Source organism: Achroia grisella, unplaced genomic scaffold, assembly GCF_030625045.1.
Source record: "Achroia grisella isolate CSIRO2021 unplaced genomic scaffold, CSIRO_AGI_Agris_v1 utg780, whole genome shotgun sequence".
In the NCBI taxonomy this organism is placed as follows: Eukaryota; Metazoa; Arthropoda; class Insecta; order Lepidoptera; family Pyralidae; genus Achroia; species Achroia grisella.
The window spans coordinates 5,977,191-5,997,308 of NW_026713020.1; the positions used below are offsets into that span (position 1 = coordinate 5,977,191).

The 20,118-nt window shown below is 34.7% G+C and overlaps 2 protein-coding genes and 1 non-coding gene across 4 annotated transcripts in view; 1 reads left to right on the top strand and 2 right to left on the bottom strand.

The window, feature by feature from the left end:
- The window catches only part of LOC131850861 (uncharacterized), a 115,206-nt gene that overhangs the window by 22,267 nt on the left and 72,821 nt on the right, over positions 1 to 20,118 (top strand). The gene's annotated exons all lie outside the window — the stretch shown is intronic.
- LOC131850860 (uncharacterized) lies at positions 873 to 6,775 on the bottom strand. 2 transcript variants are annotated; one of them, XM_059201236.1, is made up of 2 exons: positions 4,852 to 6,775; positions 873 to 1,337 (listed from the first exon to the last, which is right to left on the bottom strand). In XM_059201236.1, exons 1-2 carry the CDS (start codon positions 6,329 to 6,331, stop codon positions 1,129 to 1,131), a joined length of 1,689 nt encoding a protein of 562 aa, XP_059057219.1. In that variant the 5' UTR covers positions 6,332 to 6,775; the 3' UTR covers positions 873 to 1,128. The 2 variants fall into 2 exon arrangements, with proteins under 2 accessions (XP_059057219.1, XP_059057218.1); XM_059201235.1 differs by having other exon boundaries at positions 4,838 to 6,772.
- Trnal-cag (transfer RNA leucine (anticodon CAG)) lies at positions 13,962 to 14,045 on the bottom strand. The gene has a single exon. It is a non-coding gene; the product is annotated as a tRNA-Leu (tRNA).

Genomic DNA, 20,118 nt, shown 5'->3' on the forward strand with positions numbered 1-20,118 from the left:
CCCATTTAAAAAAATTCACAACAGAAATAGTTACGAACAGAATGCAATTCCAACCGTTCCACCACTTTAATTTAAGCTGGCTAGAACATACGTTTCAGGTAATATCGACATAGTTTATTTCCTGGCACGTACATTCATAGCAATAAGGTTTTATTTTCAACAGCAATCGTTTGTAATATCAGATAAACCCGAAGGTGCAATAAAGACTACTCTGTGTGTTCCGGTAAACCTGTTGCATTGCAGTTAGTTACGATTTATTAGCACGCTAAAGGATCGTTCTTGTTATACATTAGTTAGGAAATTAAATTAATTTTACTGCCTCGATTGTTTAGCGGTTTAACACACTTTACGTCCGATGGTCGCGAGTTCGTTCGCACGGTGCAAACATTTGTATTCATGAGTATGATTGTTTGTATCGGTCTGGGTGTTTGTACATATATTATATATCTATGTATGTTATATATGTATTTACAAAAAAATATTTATCATTTGTCTATTACCCATAATACAAGTTCTGCTTACCGCGAGATTAGATGGCGTTGTGTTAATCGTCCCGGGTTATTTATTTTATTTTAATTTCTACTTTATTAGTGAAATTATAGATTATTAGCGAGCAACTTCGGATGAGTAATATTTTCCTCGTTTGTACAACATTTTTTATTGCGTCTCCAAGTAGTCGTAGCGTGATGGTATAGGAGTATAGTCTATGGTACTCACAAATAATGTGACTTTCTATTGGTTAAATAATTTTCAAAATCAATTCATTATATCCAGAAATTAATCGCTACTTTTTCTGCCAACCCCGGTCTTTTTATTATGCGCTTCATAGGTCCAATTATAATTCGTAATTATTGTTTTAATAGATTTGACTAGGCCCGGTTAGGGTGGTGAAATGATATCACGTTGTGGACTGTATGATTATGTATTTTAGAATATATATATTACAAGTGTTAAGAAAGTGAGAAGTGCGTGCGGTGCCCAATGCACGGAATGGCCGAGTGAGGTGTCGCGGCAGATCGGGCTCGCTGCCGGCTCGGATGCCCCGCGGCGCCCGCAGACCCCGCAGCCGTCCACTGTCGTCGCTTGCGCGCCAACAGACTCCCGGGGTTGAAGTGATGTCTTCAATGCTCAGGAAGAGGGCAGATGCAGTTGAAGGCACGACGAATGGTGCCCTTCTTCGTCTTGAGTTCGGCCACCCTTGTGACGCCGTCCACGCCAGGGTAGATCTTTACGACCCGACCCAGGCACCACAGTAGCGGAGGTGCTGTCTTGTCCTTGATCAGGACGAGAGCTCCAAGTTTCACCTCGTCTGATGAATGGAACCATTTTGTTTTTGCCTGAAGTATGGAAATGTATTCATTATGAAATCGTCTCCAGAAATGTTGTCGTATGTGCTGAATTCTACGCCATCTGTCCAGTCTCGAGAGGTTGACGTCAGTGTCAGTCACCTGTGGTTGTGGCACAGATAAGAGTGGCCGTCCAATTAGGAAGTGTGAGGGTGTAAGAGCCGAAAAATCATTAGGATCTGATGAAAGGGGGTGAGAGGGCGACAATTTAGAACTGCTTCTATTTGAATGAGACAAGTTGTCATCTCTTTATAGGTAAAATGAGTTAATTTTAATATACGTCTTAGGTGATGTTTAAAGGACCTTACGGCAGCTTCTGCTAATGAATTAAAATGAGGAGAGTAGGCAGGCGTGAAAATAAATTCGATGCCCTGCTGTGCCGTTTCAGATGCGACATTCGAGGTACGCAAAATCCTTTGCATTTCATTGGATGCGCCAACGAAATTCGTACCGTTGTCGGATGTAATACTTCGAGGCTTACCTCGACGTGCCACAAACCGATTTAAAGCGGCCATATAAGCCTCGGTGGTGAGATCTGTGACGAGCTCCAAATGTACAGCTTTCACTGCAGAGCAAACAAAGATGCACATATACGATTTTGAAAGTTTGCTCCCGCGGTACGATTAGCTATCAATACTGGTCCAGCATAGTCAACATAACAATGTAGAAATGGGAATTCAAGTTGTGTCCTAGCTAACGGCAGCTGACCCATTATAGGCTGGACATTTTTAGCCTTATGTCTGAAACAAGTAACACATTTCTTTACAATTAATTTAGACAAATTTCTGCCTCCTAGAGGCCAGTAAGTATGACGAATGAGACAATAATAATTGAGGACCGGCGTGGAGTAATTTAATATGCTGCATTTGAAATATAAGTCTTGTCAATTTATGTTTGCTGCATATAGCTATAGGATGTTTCATGTTAAAGTCGTAAGGGGAATTGTCAAGTCTTCCGCCCACGCGGATAATGTTATCATTATCTAAAAATGGTGTCAAAGCAAGTAGTCTACTTTTGTGTGGCAATGTCTGACCAGATTTTAGAATTTCAAATTCGTTTGGAAACATATCAATTTGTGACATATGTAAAATATAAATTAATGACTCTTGCAGTTCTCTCGTAGAGAGATTGCCGCACAACTTGTTACTATTATGTTTTAAATTATGAATAAATCTTTGTATGTATGCTACTATTCTTTGTATTTTAGTTAAGCTTGAATGATTTTCTAATAAATGTTGTATCAATAATGAATGAGTGTTATTAGATGATGAATTACTACATGATTGATTGTCACTACTAATAAAATGAGTTACTACTTCCGGCAAATCATGTTTCGTTTTGTTTGGCATTATTGGCCACTCATTTTCATTTTTAAGTAAAAACGAAGGTCCGGACCACCATAAAGGGGTAGTTCCGATAACGTCGGCCTTTACTCCACGCGAAACAAGATCCGCCGGGTTGTCCTTCGACGGTACGTAGCTCCAGGTATGACCGTATGTGCTTTCTTGAATTTCATGCACTCGGTTTCTAACGAAAGGATTAAGTTGGTTAGCAGGAGTTGACAACCAACCTAATACTATAGTCGAGTCACACCAGAATCTACATTTATGGATAGGTATAGTCAATGATTTTTGAACTTTGATACACAGTCTTGCACCTAACAAAGCTCCACAAAGTTCAAGCCTCGGCATTGTCGTTGGTTTAATTGGCGCTACGCGGTTTCTAGAAGCTAGAAGCTGTACACCTATAGAACCACTACCACTACACGTTCTAATGTATAGACACGTTCCATACGCCCTTTCGGACGCATCGGTAAAGACGTGTACTTCGTGAATGATAGAGTCTTCATGCAAAACCCAACGAGGAATCTTTAAACTATTAAGCGAGGACATGCTATTTTGAAATGTAGACCAAAGGTTGCTGATCTCGAGAGATATTTCGTCGTCCCAGTCATATTTCTCTAACCATAAACGTTGCAGAATGATTTTAGCTTCGACTACGCACGGGCCGACGAGTCCCAGTGGGTCAAATATTTGACTTATTACTGCAAGAATATGACGTTTAGTGACCTTATTTACTGAATTAATGTTAATTCTAAAGGTGAGCAAATCCGAATCGCAATCCCAATATAAACCTAGTGTTTTAGATTGAGAAGAGATTAAATGTTGCTCAGAAAATTCTAGGGGTGTATTCATAGTGTCATGACTGTTAGTGAGTTGTGCTAAAATAGTGGGATGATTAGAACGCCACTTACGTAAGTTGAATTTAGCAGAGGAAAGAATAGACTGCACCTGTTTAGCTACTTCGATGGTTTCCGAGATTGTGCTTCCCCCACTTAAGTAATCATCGACATACATATCTCGCTGTATTGCACACTTGACTCGATTATCCTGAATGTCATCCGCCAGACTAGCTAAGCATTTAGTAGCTAAATAAGGAGCGGAAGCGGTACCATATGTAAGTGTGTTTAATGTATAAGTTTTTAGGGGTTCTTTATGGTCAAACCGGAATACAATTTTTTGAAGAGATCTTTGGTCTGGATTCAGTTCTATTGCTCTATACATCTTTTCAATGTCACTCGAAACTACATACCTATGTTGACGAAAACGTATTAAAATGGATAATAGATCGTCTTGAACTACAGGTCCCACCATCTGAATGTCATTAAGTGACGTGCCAGAACTGGTAGGAGCTGATGCATCAAATACTACGCGCAATTTGGTAGTAGCACTAGATTCACGAGTGACGCCATGATGTGGAATGAAGTGAGTGACTACGGTGTCCTCAGTTGAAGTAGTATAGTTTGAATCCAACGTCATGTGACCTAATCGTTCATACTCGCGCATAAACTCCATGTATTTATTTTTAAATGATGGATATCGTTGAAAGCGTCGTTCTAGGGACAAAAAACGAATTTTTGCTGTGTCATAAGAATGACCTAAGGTACTAGGATCGTTTTTTAAAGGCATAGTAACTACAAAACGACCGTCATTTTTGCGATAAGTAGTTGTTACAAAATGCTGCTCACATATTTTTTCTTCAATAGACAAAGAGTGATAAGGTGATATATTATCAAACTCCCAAAATTTAGTAATATCTGGTGAATTTGAAATATTAACATGATTGCAAAACTGTGAGTACGAACATTCCGGTTGTTTAATCCTACCTGAAACTAACCATCCGAATTTAGTTTCACACAATGTCGGTAAGTGTTTGCCTAAATGAATTGAATTATTGCCCAGGACATCCCAAAATACTTCGGCCCCTACCAGAATGTCTACGACCGACGGAATATTAAAATTCGGGTCCGCTAACTGAAGACCTGCAGGGATAGGGACATGCCTGACATGCACAAACGAAGACGGTAAGACCTTTGTAATTTCAGGCAAAATGTGACACTCGATATCAATTTTGTAAGCACAGCATAAAGACTCTATGGTGAGGTTGCAAGACTGTGTACTTATAGATACGTGACTATTTATACCCGTTACCTTGGTGCTCGTACCGCGTTGTGACAAACCCAGTTTCTCCGACAGGCTCTGCGTAACAAAGTTCGCCGTGCTACCGTTGTCCAGCAGTAGACGTGCCGTGCACTTGTTGCCCGTAGCGTTGGTCACGTTCACCAATGCTGTGGAAAGTAGACAATGCGCAGAAGTAGCAAGCTGCATAGTATCGGCTGATAAAGCGACATCATTTGACAGAGAAGGCGATGCAGAAGGCAGAACATCATGAGATGGGATTGTACTATTTATTTCTATATGTAAAAGTGTATTATGTTTAACTTTGCAATATTTGCAATGAGTTAATTTGCAATATTTTGCGTTATGGCCTAAGCGCAAGCAATTTAGGCACACTTTATATTCTTTCGCCTTTTGAATGCGATTTTCTATAGATAAGGCCCTAAAAGATTCACAAGAATATAATGAGTGTGCTTGAGAGCAAAGTGGACATTTAATGCCAGATTGTTTATTATAAGCAATTGATTTCTTATTATGAGTAATGATAGATTTATTATTATTAGTTTGATTATTTAAAGCGACAATTGAAGTACTGCAATTAATGAAATTTGACTCGACTGACTCCAATAAGTCAGCCCTTTTATTTAAAAATGTACAAAATTGTGATAAAATGGGATCGGTAGTTAATGAGTTTTTGTGTTCCTCCCAGTTACGACTAGTTGTGACGTCCAGCTTTTTTGCCATTATAAAGATGATGAGGGTATCCCAATGATTAGTGGGCTGATTTAGAGTTGTTAGTGCCCTTATATTTTTATTAATGACATCAACGAGACCCCTAAGTGACACACTTGATTCCCTCGATATCTGTTCAACATCAAACAACGCTTGAATGTGATTATTTACAAGGACACGGTTGTTGTTATATCGCTCACACAACAAGTCCCATGCAATTTTATAATGCTCTGCTTTGAAGTCTATATTTTGAATGATTGAAGCCGCGCTACCCTTAAGTGAGGCACGTAAGTAGTGGAACTTGTTGATGTCGTCGATACATGCATTGTTGTGAATCAGTGAGATGTATGTGTCCCTAAACTCCAACCAGGATTGATAAAATCCGTCGTAGCAAGGTAGCGAAATTTTCGGCAAACGAACAAAATTCTGTTTTGTATTGAGTGCACCTGAATTAGCATCTTCAGAACCCGCCACAGACCCAGCACTGTCGCGCGAAGTCGCCAGTAGGCTGCGAGCGAGAGCCACCACACGAAAGAACTGGCGTTCGAATTCCTCACGGTCGGTCAGAGCGGACTCGGCCTCGGCGTCGTCAGAAAGCACCTCGATGTCGGTCTGTAATGCATCAAAATCGGAATACATGGCCTCGAACCTATTAAAACGCTCCTCCAAGTCCAAACGTTGCAAATGAGATATATCCGCATTACTACTGATTAAATTTAAATAATTGTTAAAAACTGTAATTTTAGACTTCATAGAACTACGTTTTTTAATTAATGTTTTAATAGAATCTGCCATATTAAAGTCTTATGAAATGCTGAAGCCGAAAGAAGGGGCCGAAGGTCGCGTACGGTCAACGACACGTTCAACTGTAAGGTCAATGCACCGTACCGGTTGTTACTAAGAGCTATGTCCGTAGCGCAAGCGCAGGTAAATGTCACGCACGGTCAATGACACGGTCGAGTGCAAGGTCGATGCACCGGACCGGCTGTTACTAGCCGCTTCTAAGCGCGCAAATTAATAGAATGCAATGTATATAGTAATGTAAGCTATACGTGACTGTGTATAAGAAAATAAGGGCAAAGCTAAATAATAAATAATTTAAAGAGGGATAGAAATGCAGTTTTGAATAGTAAAGAATGAGTTTTTCGGCAACGTTAAGAAATAAGAAAATAGTCTAATTGGAACGGACTCACTCAAAGACAGTGCAATACTCCCACACGTGACGTCGGTTCTTCTATGTAGGCTGTGCGACGACTCCGCTCCACGAAGAGATACTCGAAATCCAACTCGCGACCGTTATTCACGACGTGTCGGTCTTCAAATTTCTGACTTGCATATATACAGCTTGGCTCTGCTTAAGACGGCTTGTATACCGGTGCAGAAGGACCATTGACTAGGCCCGGTTAGGGTGGTGAAATGATATCACGTTGTGGACTGTATGATTATGTATTTTAGATATATATATTACAAGTGTTAAGAGAAGTGCGTGCGGTGCCCAATGCACGGAATAAAGTGAGGTGTCGCGGCAGATCGGGCTCGCTGCCGGCTCGGATGCCCCGCGGCGCCCGCAGACCCCGCAGCCGTCCACTGTCGTCGCTTGCGCGCCAACAGATTTAATTTTGAAAAAATTTTTTGCTACTGTTGTTTACTCTTCTATGCATTGTTATTTTATATTACGTATATTATTTTAATGTAGAGTGTATTAAATGTAATGAATTAAGGGACCGTATTAGGCACATTGATTTTAGAATAAAACAATAATCCATTACTTATAAATCTAGCGTTCTATGTTGCTAAGCAATAGTTATGTTTGACTATATAATAATCATGTACTCGGTACATGAGTATGATGTACATCTTACGTTCAATTCCTCGGAATTGAACCCGTAAGCATCGGCAGTAGGTCAGTGCAGTTTAACACCGTTAGACCACCGAGACCCACAACATTATATTATATTTGTGAAGGTACATCTATTTATTTATAATTACGAATGTATCTCTCTGCTCTACCTTTACTTTTGTCTGTGTCTAGACTGAATTCTAGCAGCGTAAGTGGTAAATGTTGAATGCGACCCAGGCGTAAGTATTGCTTGGTTCCGTACTGAATAAATAAGATATAAACACCGCTGGATGCTGGCATGCTTTATATAAACAAAAGCATTGCATTGAATAAGTAATTTTATTGCTGCAAGACCCAACTTTGTGTGAATGTAGATGCTACATATATATTTATACGAACTTAACATGTCCATTTATATTTTGTCAAAATGGCGCGGTTGAAATTTTCTCAAAATTGGTCATTTTTGAGTCAATGTAAATTCTGCGGGAGATATGGTTGTTGCTTGTTAGAGTCTGTATAGTGTGTTTTTAATATAGATATGTTACTATTAATAAATTAATATTGTTATGTTAATTTTTAGGAATCTGTTAAATTTTTAATAACTAGAATGTCAATATATAATATTGTTCCGTCGCCTATAAAGTTTATATTAAAAAATTAATAACAATTTTGCCGCGAAAATACTGATATGAAAAACAATAATTATTAATTATTGAAATGTATAACAGTAATGTGTTATTGTATACAATTGTTTTGATTTGGCGGATTAAAGAATTTAATCCATTTTGAAATAAAGATTGACGATAGTGAAAATAACATAGTTTTAAAATAAAATAAACAATCTAGTTCTTATGTCCTTTTTTTACAAAAGGCCGTGATTCTGGCTGAAGACACTGTCTTCCCAATATGTTTCTATATACCACAGATAAGATATTTATTTATTCTTTTTGCACACAAAAATGTACATATGGCGGACTTAATGCCTGATGGCATTATCTACCAGTCAACCGTCGCGTTGATCAGAGATAATAATAAGACGGTGCAATTACACGGATTAAAGCGGTGCAAGATAATGTTACATAACTATACTTTATTGTTAAATATTAGTAAATAATATAAAACAATGTAATTAGATAGATCTTTTATTTGTATCTATAGCACACATAAAAAGTATACAGTAAAAGTATAAGAAAGCAGTAACAATATTAAAAACGTAGGTCTGTACGTTACAAATAACACAATGCGTGTAAATTACTGATTCTGTGTTGTGTAGTAGTACATGACAGCTGACACTTAACATTCGTAATAAGAAATTGCCAGGCAGTTCAGTTTGCGCTATATAATAGTTGGGAATAAGAGTTAATAATACGCCCCCAGACCATTGTTCTTTGTGGTTTTTAAGAGAAAGCAAACAATTAGTATTAGTCAACCATAGCCTGATTAGGTACGAGTGTTCATTAGGTATATTATGCGATAAACATATTTTATGCGAATTAGGTGTCATTTTGCGGATATCTATTTTAGTATTTAATGGTATTATATTATTTTGTTTAATGCCGCTACCATTAAGGCAAGTGTGAGACCACAAATATTCTGTGCGAAAACCTGACCATCACTTCTAGAAGCGACTTTCTCTATTAGTGATCAATTTCCGACCGTTATGGAAACTACACATATATTGCAATGTGGTTAGGTTTCCGGACTGAATATTTGTAGTCACTTGCTAATGGATGCGGAATTAAACAAAATAATATACCTAAACGTACTAAGTAATTTGCGGAATTAAACAAAATAATAAAAATCTATCAAGTAATTATGTTTTGTTATTACCTTTTGTATAGTGTGTTCAATTTATTTAAATATTGGCAATAGAAGGTATAACAGACTCATAAACAGTGATGCCGTGGAGGAACGTGTCTACGCGTAAGCTTTCGTTGTGCTGGTGAAGTTCCACTGGAGTATTTGTGATTGGGGAGAGTCCCAGCGCTGGGATACCGACTTCACGGATGTAGCGGCTGTCGGTACCGCCGGGGAACGTGCGGATCTTGATAGGGAGTTTCCTGAAAAGTATTTCAAAGAGTCAGATATTTATTGATAGACTAGCTGACCCCGCGAACCGTTCCGCCTCAGAATTAAAGGAGCTTTGAAGTTTAGTTACGCAATACATTTCTGAACAGGGTGCTTGTTTAACAGTTTGTATGGGAAAATAAAATTGTTGTTTTTATTATTCTGCATGCATTTTCTTCATATTTTATAATCGTTTAAATCTTCCCTGGACATCCGCGAATATTTCAAGATTAAAATTAGCCGAATCGGTTCAGCCGTTCTCAAGTTTTAGCGGGACTAACGAACAGCAGTTCATTTATATATATATATATATATAGATATTTTCCCGTGCGATTGATTCCCCGTCCATTTCAAACGGGGATGAAAATTACAACGGCCTGATCTGAGCTTAGATAACCTAGCGGTGCCCTCAGACTACAGTCGTATCCGTAAAGCAGGAGTTAGCCTTTAGTCGCTTCGTAAATCCTTGCGCGGGTTTCCAGTGCCACCTGCACAAGTATTTACGAAGCCACCTCATGTCGTTCGGTGAAGCTTATTGAAAATACACTCTCATTCTAACTGGAATTAAAAAATTTTCAGATCAGGGATCGCCCTGATCTGAAAATCAAAGTCCTAGAGTTAATCTCAGACTAAAGTCCTTCCGTGGGTTTTGCATTAAATCTGCAAATATTACTTACCTACTTTTGTCTAGTGATGAAGAGTGTAGTACAATTGCCATAGGAGTAGAATTGAAAAAAAAAACTATGGAATAAAGAAAGTAGGTATATTTTATAGATGTCTATTTTTAATAAAAATAGAGTTCTTTAAAATATTCCTTACTTTCTTTAATAAAAAATTTATTCAAAATCAAGATAATATAATACATGTAAAAGGATTTATCTCCATAGGAATGTTATAAATTAAATAAACACGACGTGGGAGTATTTCACAGTCTTTACGTTCGTGACGAATATACGAAATCGAATAATTCTTGTATATGTATATATGTACTAGCTTTTGCCCGCGGCTTCGCTCGCGTTAATTTACCTCCTTAGGGGTGGAATTTATCAAAATCCTTTCTTAGGGGATGCCTACGTCATAGTAGCTTTATTAGCATGCAAAGTCTCAGCCCGATCGGTTTAAAATTGACAAAGTTTCATACAAACTTTCATTCCCTATTTTATCCCCTTGGGGGTAGAATTAATCGAAATCCTTTTTAGCGGATGCGTACGTCATCTACCTGCATGCCAAATTTCAGCCCGATCCGTCCAGTGGTTTGGGCTGTGCGTTGATAGATCGCTATGTCAGTTAGTCACCTTTGAGTTATATATATTTAGATATAATTATATTTATACGAATCTTAAGGAGAAGCTGTTAGTTATTCTACATTACTTGACACCTACTAACATTGACATATCTGTTATGGATTTTTTTTTTCATAATCATGGAATGGAATGTGTATAGAAATTTACGATACTTACAATTTGTCAAAAACATTCTTAAATGCAACCCAGTAAGGATTCGAATCGTCTGTCTTAGTTGGTGCCACATATGGATCGTTTTGTTGGGATGTATAATAAACACCTTCGCCAGCTTCCGAGCACCAGCGTTTGATCTAAAATAATAAGATTAATATAATGAGAGTCAGGTCATCACAGCGTGACATGACAACATCTATTCTCAAAATAGGGTGATCTTTACTGCTTTTACGGCTACTAAGCAATTGATTGAAATTTTTAATTGTTCTTCTATATATACATAGAAGACACTGAGTATGGATTTGGTTATTCATGATTATATGAAAAAGTTCAATAATTTACAATTAAATATTTCTATCAATTGTTTAATACCCGTAGCACAAGCTCTGCTTAGCTTGAGACTAGATGGCGTTGTGTGGAATGTCCTAAAATATTATATTGTTACGTTATTAGTGTATCCTATTAGGATAAACTTAGTTTTTTTTAATACACAATCTTAATACCATATCTTCGAATTCCTGGTGGTTGACGGAGGTCGCTCTACGTATATCAAAGCTGGCAGATAATTTTTCAGGCACCACGTTGTCTTGAATTCCACCCTGTAGATAATAAGATCAATTAACTTTTGCAATTATTGATATGATGGACTTAATGATGAATTATTTATAAATATATATGTAATTATATATACATATATATCTCCATGGGCGTACCCAGCACCTGGTCCAGGAGGGGGGTAAGTTAGAACACCGGCGCATTTTTTATTACTTTTTGTAGATTCTAGCGCGGATTTTTTTTTTCAAAAATTAACACTTAATATTGTAGATCATACATATTCTAGGAAGGTGGCAACTGCCGGTAGGTATATAATATTTGCAAAAAGATGTATCAAATTGTTCTGTCAATTGATCTGTCTCATCCATAACACAAGCTCTACTTCTCTTGGCATTAGATGGCGCTGTGTGAATCGTCTAGGGTTATTATTATTATTGTATAGGCGACATTTGTCACTTACCATCATGTGGGTCGTTCTCATTGGATGAACCCAGTTATATATTTTATAGAATAAACCTTGAATGAAGACAGATAGATACAGTCGAGAGCAATGAAGGCGGGTCACCTAAAGAAACCTATAAATCTCGGAAACTAAGAATGCTAGCTTAATAATATACATATTTCATGCGAATCAAATATCATATGCAATAATTTCGTAGTTCCAATTTCGAAAGTCTGCCTTCTTCTAGATTTTTATAATACAACCATAATTTTGTTTTTATTATTTCTTCTCCACAGGCATAGAGTCCGTGCTCTTATTATGTTAAGTGTTTACAATTAATATTGGCTTAAACTATTAAATTTCAGGTAAATCAGTAATCGATTTTGGCAAATCCTCGTATAACCATTTTATGTATAGATTTATGGATGTCAATATCATAGATATTAATATAAAAGTAATTTAATAATAAATAACAACCAATATTAAAATGTATAATTTTTGTAAAAAGTTATTAAGTAATTAATTAAAATTAATAATAATATTTAATTAATGAATATTAATGGTTGAGTATTTTTTTTTCATTATTATATTATAATTAATTATTATATTAAATAAAATCATCAAATTCAACCTTAATTTAAGGAGTATATAATTAATATCTTAACAATATTATTTATTTAAATACTCCTTAGAATTTAATTGTTCACTAAACAAAATCATTCCATTAAGCTAGCATTCTTTGTTTCTGAGATATATAGTTTTTCTTAGTTTCCGAAATGATTAGGTTTTTTTTAAGTGAACCGAATTCATTTCACTCTAGTGTATTTTGTAGATTTGATCATGTGATAGTACACTTACATTAAGCATGGTGAGATTGACTGTAGTGACGTCACCAATGTTCAGTTCAGGATTTTTCTCCAGTTTGGTTTTAGACTCCTTGCGTAGATCCATAAACTTGTCTATGATATATCTTATCTGGGGGATAAACATTCATTTCATTAATTAATGCTTCAATAACAGTCATTATTAGATCATTAATAATGGGGAATTCGTATCACACATACTATTTAAAGATTGACTGGAAAAAATCCCTCATGTGGGATCAGTCCGCCATTGTACATCTTATATATATATATTTTTTAAGATCATTGTATCTTTAGTTAATTTAAATGTATTTATTGTGCAATAAAGTGTTACAAACAAACAAACAATTTTTTTTAGTAAAATTAACTAACTGTTACGCATTATAATATACTAGCTACTCGCTCCGGCTTCGCCCGGTACGTGTATTATACATATAAACTTTCCATATAATTATATATACATATTATACATATAATCACTCTATCTATTAAAAAAACCGCTTCAAAATCCGTTGCGTAGTTTTAAAGATTTAAGCATACATAGGGACGGACAGACAGCGACAGCGACTTTGCTTTATATTATATAATGATTTTTGACCAGACTTCTTTATGTATTTAGGAATTTATTCAAAATGTAAGTACATAAAATATGTAAATATTAAAAATAGATTTAAATATATGTTGACCGATTCTATGAGTATACTCAGTTATTAAATGACTGTTTAATACAATAATATTTTATTATTACATAGTATAAAACAAAGTCGATGTCGCTATCCGTCCGTCGCTATGTATGCGTAAATCTTTACAACTACGCAACGGATTTTGAAGCGGTTTTTTTAATAGATAGAGATATTCAAGAGGAAGGTTTATATGTATAATACATGTACAACTGTGCAAAGCCGGGGCGAGTAGCTAGTATTTTATAAAATTAAGAAAAAATGTGAACATCACTAATAAGTGAGGTCCTATAAAAAAATTGGAATATTAAAAACAAAATGGCTGTTATTTTTGTAAAAAAAGTCAACTGACCAGTTTGCACCAAACAAGTTGCATGAAAGTTAGTTATAAAAAGTCTCATGCAACTTGTTTCCCAATTTCAAGCAAAGTATTTACTAAATTGTACACTAAGAAGCATTTGCGAATTTATAAACATTACAGTTTACTGGAAAATATATATCATGACAATAAAAAATATTATTGTCAGAAGTGGGATTCGAACCCACGCCCACAGAAGTGGACTGCGACCTGAACGCAGCGCCTTAGACCGCTCGGCCATCCTGACTATGAAATATTATGTGAAATAACGAATCGGAACGCCCGTGCTTTGCACAGTAATAAAAATATATTTTATATCTGGCCATATTGAATATAAACTAATTTTCAATCAATTTCCGATCATACATATATTTTGTTTCATTAATCGTATAATCAACAAAATGAATACTCCTATAATTAATGTGGATAGTAAATTTTTCCCATGAGTTTTCTAATATTAAATTTATTAACACAAAAATATAGCAAAATCGGACCCTCTCTTATTATCAAACAATTTAATATTAATAAATTTAAGAAAACCAATATAATAAAATAAACTTTAGAAACGTCAAATTTTTCAACTCCTTAAAAAAAGTAAAATTTTAATAATACCTATTTAGAAATTGGTACTGAATTTTGCTGATATAGCAGGCAACATAATTTGATAAATAAACAAGGAGCCTAGTTTAATTAAGTCTATGTACACAGTGAAACAGAGTAAAAGATTTGAAACTGCTTAGCGGGGTGTATTTTGCAAAATTAAATTCCATCTGACCTACTTACATAATCCTGACTAGTCCTACTAATATAAATTATAAATGTCCTAAATATACATACACATTGTTTGAATGTAGCATAGATGGATGTACAAGTTTTTTCAAGAAGGGTACATTAAGGTTTCTTAAGGGTCGGCAACTCGCACGTAATACCCTGGTGTCTCAAGTGTCCTACATCGTCCTGTATAATACATATAAACACGTGCGAAGCCAAACCCACCCCGGCTTCTCTCTTCTTAGTTATATATATAAACCTTTCCTTGAATCATTCTATCTATTTAAAAAAACCGCTTCAAAATCCGTTGCGTAGTTTTATAGATTTAAGCATACATAGGGACGGACAGACAGCGACAGCGACTTTGTTTTCTACTATGTAATGATGATAATGTAGGTACAAATAGTGACTTTGAATCTTGAAATTGTAAAAAACGTAATAGTTTAAAGTAATTTAACTATTGTTGCTGATACTATACTTTGTATAATTGGACATATTTTACAAACAAATAAATGCTGTAATGAACTGAACGTAACTAAAATTCCAAATAAACGCTGTAAAGAATGTAAGGTTAATTCCTAAGAACTGTAATTCCATCATTCTCGTAAGACAACGTTGCTTTATCTGTCTAATTTACATATAGATAATAAATAAAACGCACGTGTTAATGCTACACTAAATAAAAACAAACAATAGAATATAATCTATACATATAAATAAAATTGGAGTGTCTGTTTGTAATATTGAAATAACCGCTTTTTACTACATGCATTTGAATATAAATACCGTACATACACCAAAATAACATTTTTTACAATTTTTGTCTGTCTGTCTGTTACGACTAATCTCTGAAATGGCTGAACCGATTTTGACGGGACTTTTTTTGCAGGTAGCTGATGTAATAAGAAGTAACATAGGCTACTTTTATTTTAGAAAAACAAAGTTAAATTCAGCGCAGACGAAGTCGCGCGTTCAGCTAGTATAATATACAATAAGCAAGATATTTGTAATGTAGGTAACATTACAAATATCTTACACACACCAAAATAACATTTTTTACAAATGGCTGGACCGATTTTGACGGGACTTTTATATTATATTTTTTATTTTATTTTAGAAAATTTTTTTGATTTAGAAAAATAAAGTTAAATTTCACGCGGACGATGTCGCGGGTACAGCTAGTCGTTAATATTATCTTTATACTTTAAACCCTAATAAAGTTAAATAAAAGATAATATTAATAAATAGATAAAGTGACCTGATGGACAGACTAACTGATTCGTACAAAGCATAGATAATTTACCGATAATAGAATAATATGTTTAAAAGTTTATATTATTTGACGGCCCCAGTACTCTAGAGGTTTAGCATATCACTTTACTTCCGACGGTCGCGGGTTCGATTCCTAACAAGGTGCAAACATTTGTATTCCTGCGTATGATTGTTTGTATCGGCTCGACTGTTTTTTATCTATGTTATATATGTATTTACAAAAAATATATATAAGTGTTTATATCAGTAGTAACTATAACAGAAACTCCCCTTATCTTGGGACTAGATGGTGCTATGTGAATTGTACAGAGTTGTTATGATTATTATTAATGCGAAATAATTAGCAACTATATAGTGTTGTGATACGGAAACAACATATTTTTACCGCAAAGTTGTCAGTCACGCAACCAAAGTCACGGGTAAGTGCTAGTTAATTAATTGCCATATAAAATTTAATTATAAGTACTCATAAGTACCATTACAATAAACAATAATTATGTCACATACGCCAATAGTATATATTACGGTCACAAATCACATTACCCAAATACCTGCTTACTATTAAACACGATTAGTTTCGCCACAGATTATTTACATGCACAGAGTGGAAGCATTTCAGTCAGTGCTCATCCAAATAAACTAAACGTAAACGTTACCAAGAAATACGATATTAAAAAAATTTAGTAATTCGTAAACGTTACCAAGAAACACGATATTAAAAAAAATTAGTTAGTTGAACTGAACGGTAGGGACGGTAATAAAAAAAAAATTGCATGAGTGGCAAAAGTCATATAGGAATAGAAGATTTAGACCAAAGTCAACTTTTTTGACATACCTTCGATTTCAATGTGTGTATTTGAACATCTCTCCTGGAGTGATACGTCATAAATTTTTAGTATGGTAAGTAATATTATATGAGTAATTTTATTTTTTTATTGGCAACGACTTAACGCATTTTTTTTTATTCACTCCCTATAGAAATCTATATCTAATAGGAGCTAATAACAGGATCTATATTTTACAAAATAAGTCCTGTGATATTACACAGCAATAGTCTATATACATACTATAAATAGACATTGATTAAAAAATATAGACGCTTAAACAGTTAAATATATTTATTATATTTATTTAAAATAATGTTCAAGATTGAGCTAGTGCTCTACTAGCTTACACTCTGTATATTTATCTAGTCCGGTGTAGATTTGGAGTCTAGCCCAAACGATGTTAAAGCTTATCTTCCTATGAAATTTATTATACTGTAAATACAGATTTAAAATATTTGTATTTATTTATAGCCTGATTCCGTCAGGTCTAAATGTTGTAGTGCAATTATTTATTTTCTACCGTTGATAAAAATTGTAGCAATTCTAGATCTACTATACATACTATTTTTCGTTCTTTCTTTCTATATCTAATATATAAAATTCTCGTGTCACAGTTTTCGTTCCCATACTCCTCCAGAACGGCTTGACCGATTCTCATGAAATTTTGTGAGCGTATTGAGTAGGTCTGAGAATCGGCCAACATCTATTTTTCATCACCCTAAATGTTAGGGGTAGTCCACCCCTAAATTTTTTTTTTATTTTAAGGCAAAACAACTTTTGCCGGGACAGCTAGTATATATATATATGTATTCTATTAAATTCACATTTCGCTGCTGTCTGGTTATTTGATAAATTAAAAAAAATACTAATTTGTCAATACTTTAACAATTTTTCTTATTTTAATACGACAATAAGAAGTACCGTTAGTGGCATTTGCGAGAGTCCTTACGTATCAACTATTTCAGGCGACAAGTACCTTGGGTAAAAAGTTGGCTTTTTAAGCTGTCCATAGGCTACGGTAACCGTTTACCATCACATAGTCGTATGCTTGATTACTACAATTGAATAAAAAATATAAAATTATACCTACTTTCTCTCCATTATTATCCGGAAGTAACAACGAGCCATGTCCAGACTTTCCCGGACATATTATGGTCACATCTGAGGAAATAAATATGTGGTATAAGTCGAAACACATTTATATTCTAAAGAGGGCAATAAAATAACCGTTTTATTATGGTCAATAAAAACCCCATTACCGCTGCTTTAGTGCTCTCTAATTTTTATTACATCACTGTGTGACTGTACTTCTAAATATCGACACTTTAGATGTATACAAGTACATGTTTGTACAAAGTGCCTTTATCTATACACCTATACATATAATTAAAATTGGAGTGTCTGTTTGTAATATGGAAATAACCGTTTTTACTACATGCATATGAATATAAATACGGTACATACACCAAAATGTCATATTACAAACAATACATAATTACAAATAATAATACATGAGATAGGACTGTGAGATGACAGGGACAGGAGTTCAGTTTGAACCCTGGAAAGGTTTCCCTGTACTATGTGTTTCCTTCAATGAGACATAAACAATATAGGCACGTAAAACTTAACGATGTTCCGTCCTTTCTGCCTACCCCGTAACTGAATATATACGTCTACGTAACTTACGCCAAATGCTCCTTTCAGCGTTGTAAACCAGGTAATCTTCATTGGGACTGGCCATACCCTCGTCCAGAGCAAATCCCACGTTCAGTTTTCGAAATTGTTCAGTTTTCACAAATTCTCCCATACCTTTCATGCCGCCCACCTCTTCATCTGTTATATAAATATTATAATTACATTATTAATTTTGTTAATAAGTACAACATATAAAAAATCTGAATTATTTTTTGAACGAGATCAGCAGCTTTTCCTAGTTGTTCCCAATTGAATCTATGTTCCAAATATAGATTTATTTATTTTATAAGTGTTTATTTGATTATAGATTGTTTCCATTCTTTTGTATTTATAAAGTTTGTTTTAAATACTTCATTATCGATATTAATACGTGAAACAAAAACTTTGTACCTCTTTTTACGAAAATTGTGCGGACCTAGGAGTATGAAATTTCGCATACTTATTTTACATTACACTTACTTAGAGAAGGTAATACATTTTTTTTTAATAATACATTAAATCAGTATAAATAAAAACATTACACACGACCATGTATTTGACACACGCACGCATATATGCTCTTTTGTTTTTGTTATAGTCTGTGGTCAAAATCAGAATAGATTAATATTGTTTGTCTTCAATAGAATCTTAGAACGTCGACCACTGGGCGATCACTAGTCAGTAAGAAAAGGGTTGTATTTTATTTAAAAAAATAATGAGTTCAGATAACTGAATTAAATTAATTATTGACCGGGCGGATTGCGAGTCTCCTATATAAATATATTAATTAAATTTATTAAAACTTTCGCCTTTGTTAAATGAATATTCATAAAAAAAAAAACAGGAAAAGATGAGAAAAACGTTGCTACAAAAGAAAACTTTGTATTCAATATCAGGTACGGGTTTTATGTTATATATTTCGAGTGACCGAAAGTCCTTATAAATAAACAATGTTTAAGTATTAAAGTACGAAAACCCTTGGACAAAATACACCATACATCATCAGCTTCTACCTTATCCCATTTATTTGGGGTCAGCGTAATATGTTTTTCTCTGCCATTCAACCTGTTCGCAGTCATCTCGTTATTTACTCACTTTCTTATCATATCATCTTTCACACAGTCCATCCATCTCTTTTTCTGCCCTTATAACCATCCAAATTTATATGTAACACCTTCCTTAAAATATTACCTTCATTCCTACGCATTACATGCCTATACCACGACAGACGACTGCTCTTTAACCTCTTCGACACCGGCGTCACTTTCATATTTCCTCTAACGTATTCATTCTTGTCACACCACACATTCATCTCAACATTATATGTATATATAGGAAAGAAACACATTATATATAGGTAAAATATATAACCCTGAACAGTGCCATCCACTCCTACGGTAAGCAGAGTTTTTTTTATGGTTACTAGACAACTGATACAAAATACATAGATTTTTTTGTAAAGACATACATAATATACATAGCATACACCCAGACCGATACAAACAATGATACTCATGAATACAAATGTTACTATATATAGGTGCATCTTACTAATTTTATAAACACGAAGGTTTGTGAAAATGGATGGATGAATACAAGCAAAAACTACTGAACGGATTTTCATGAAACTTTTCATTACTATAGTTTATACATTACAATAACATAAAGGCTATAAATTTCATGCGGATGAAACCGCGGGCACAGCTAATACATAATATATTTGAATTATTTCAAGGTAATATGATTCTATTATCCAAAAACAAAACAGTTTTTTTG

Excerpts from the sequence above, each read along its gene's own strand:
- LOC131850860 (XM_059201235.1), bottom strand. The coding sequence starts at position 6,331 with ATGGCAGATTCTATTAAAACATTAATTAAAAAACGTAGTTCTATGAAG. Across the intron at positions 1,338-4,837 it reads AACGCGGTACGAGCACCAAG|GCAAAAACAAAATGGTTCCA; the intron begins GTAACGGGTATA and ends TCCATACTTCAG.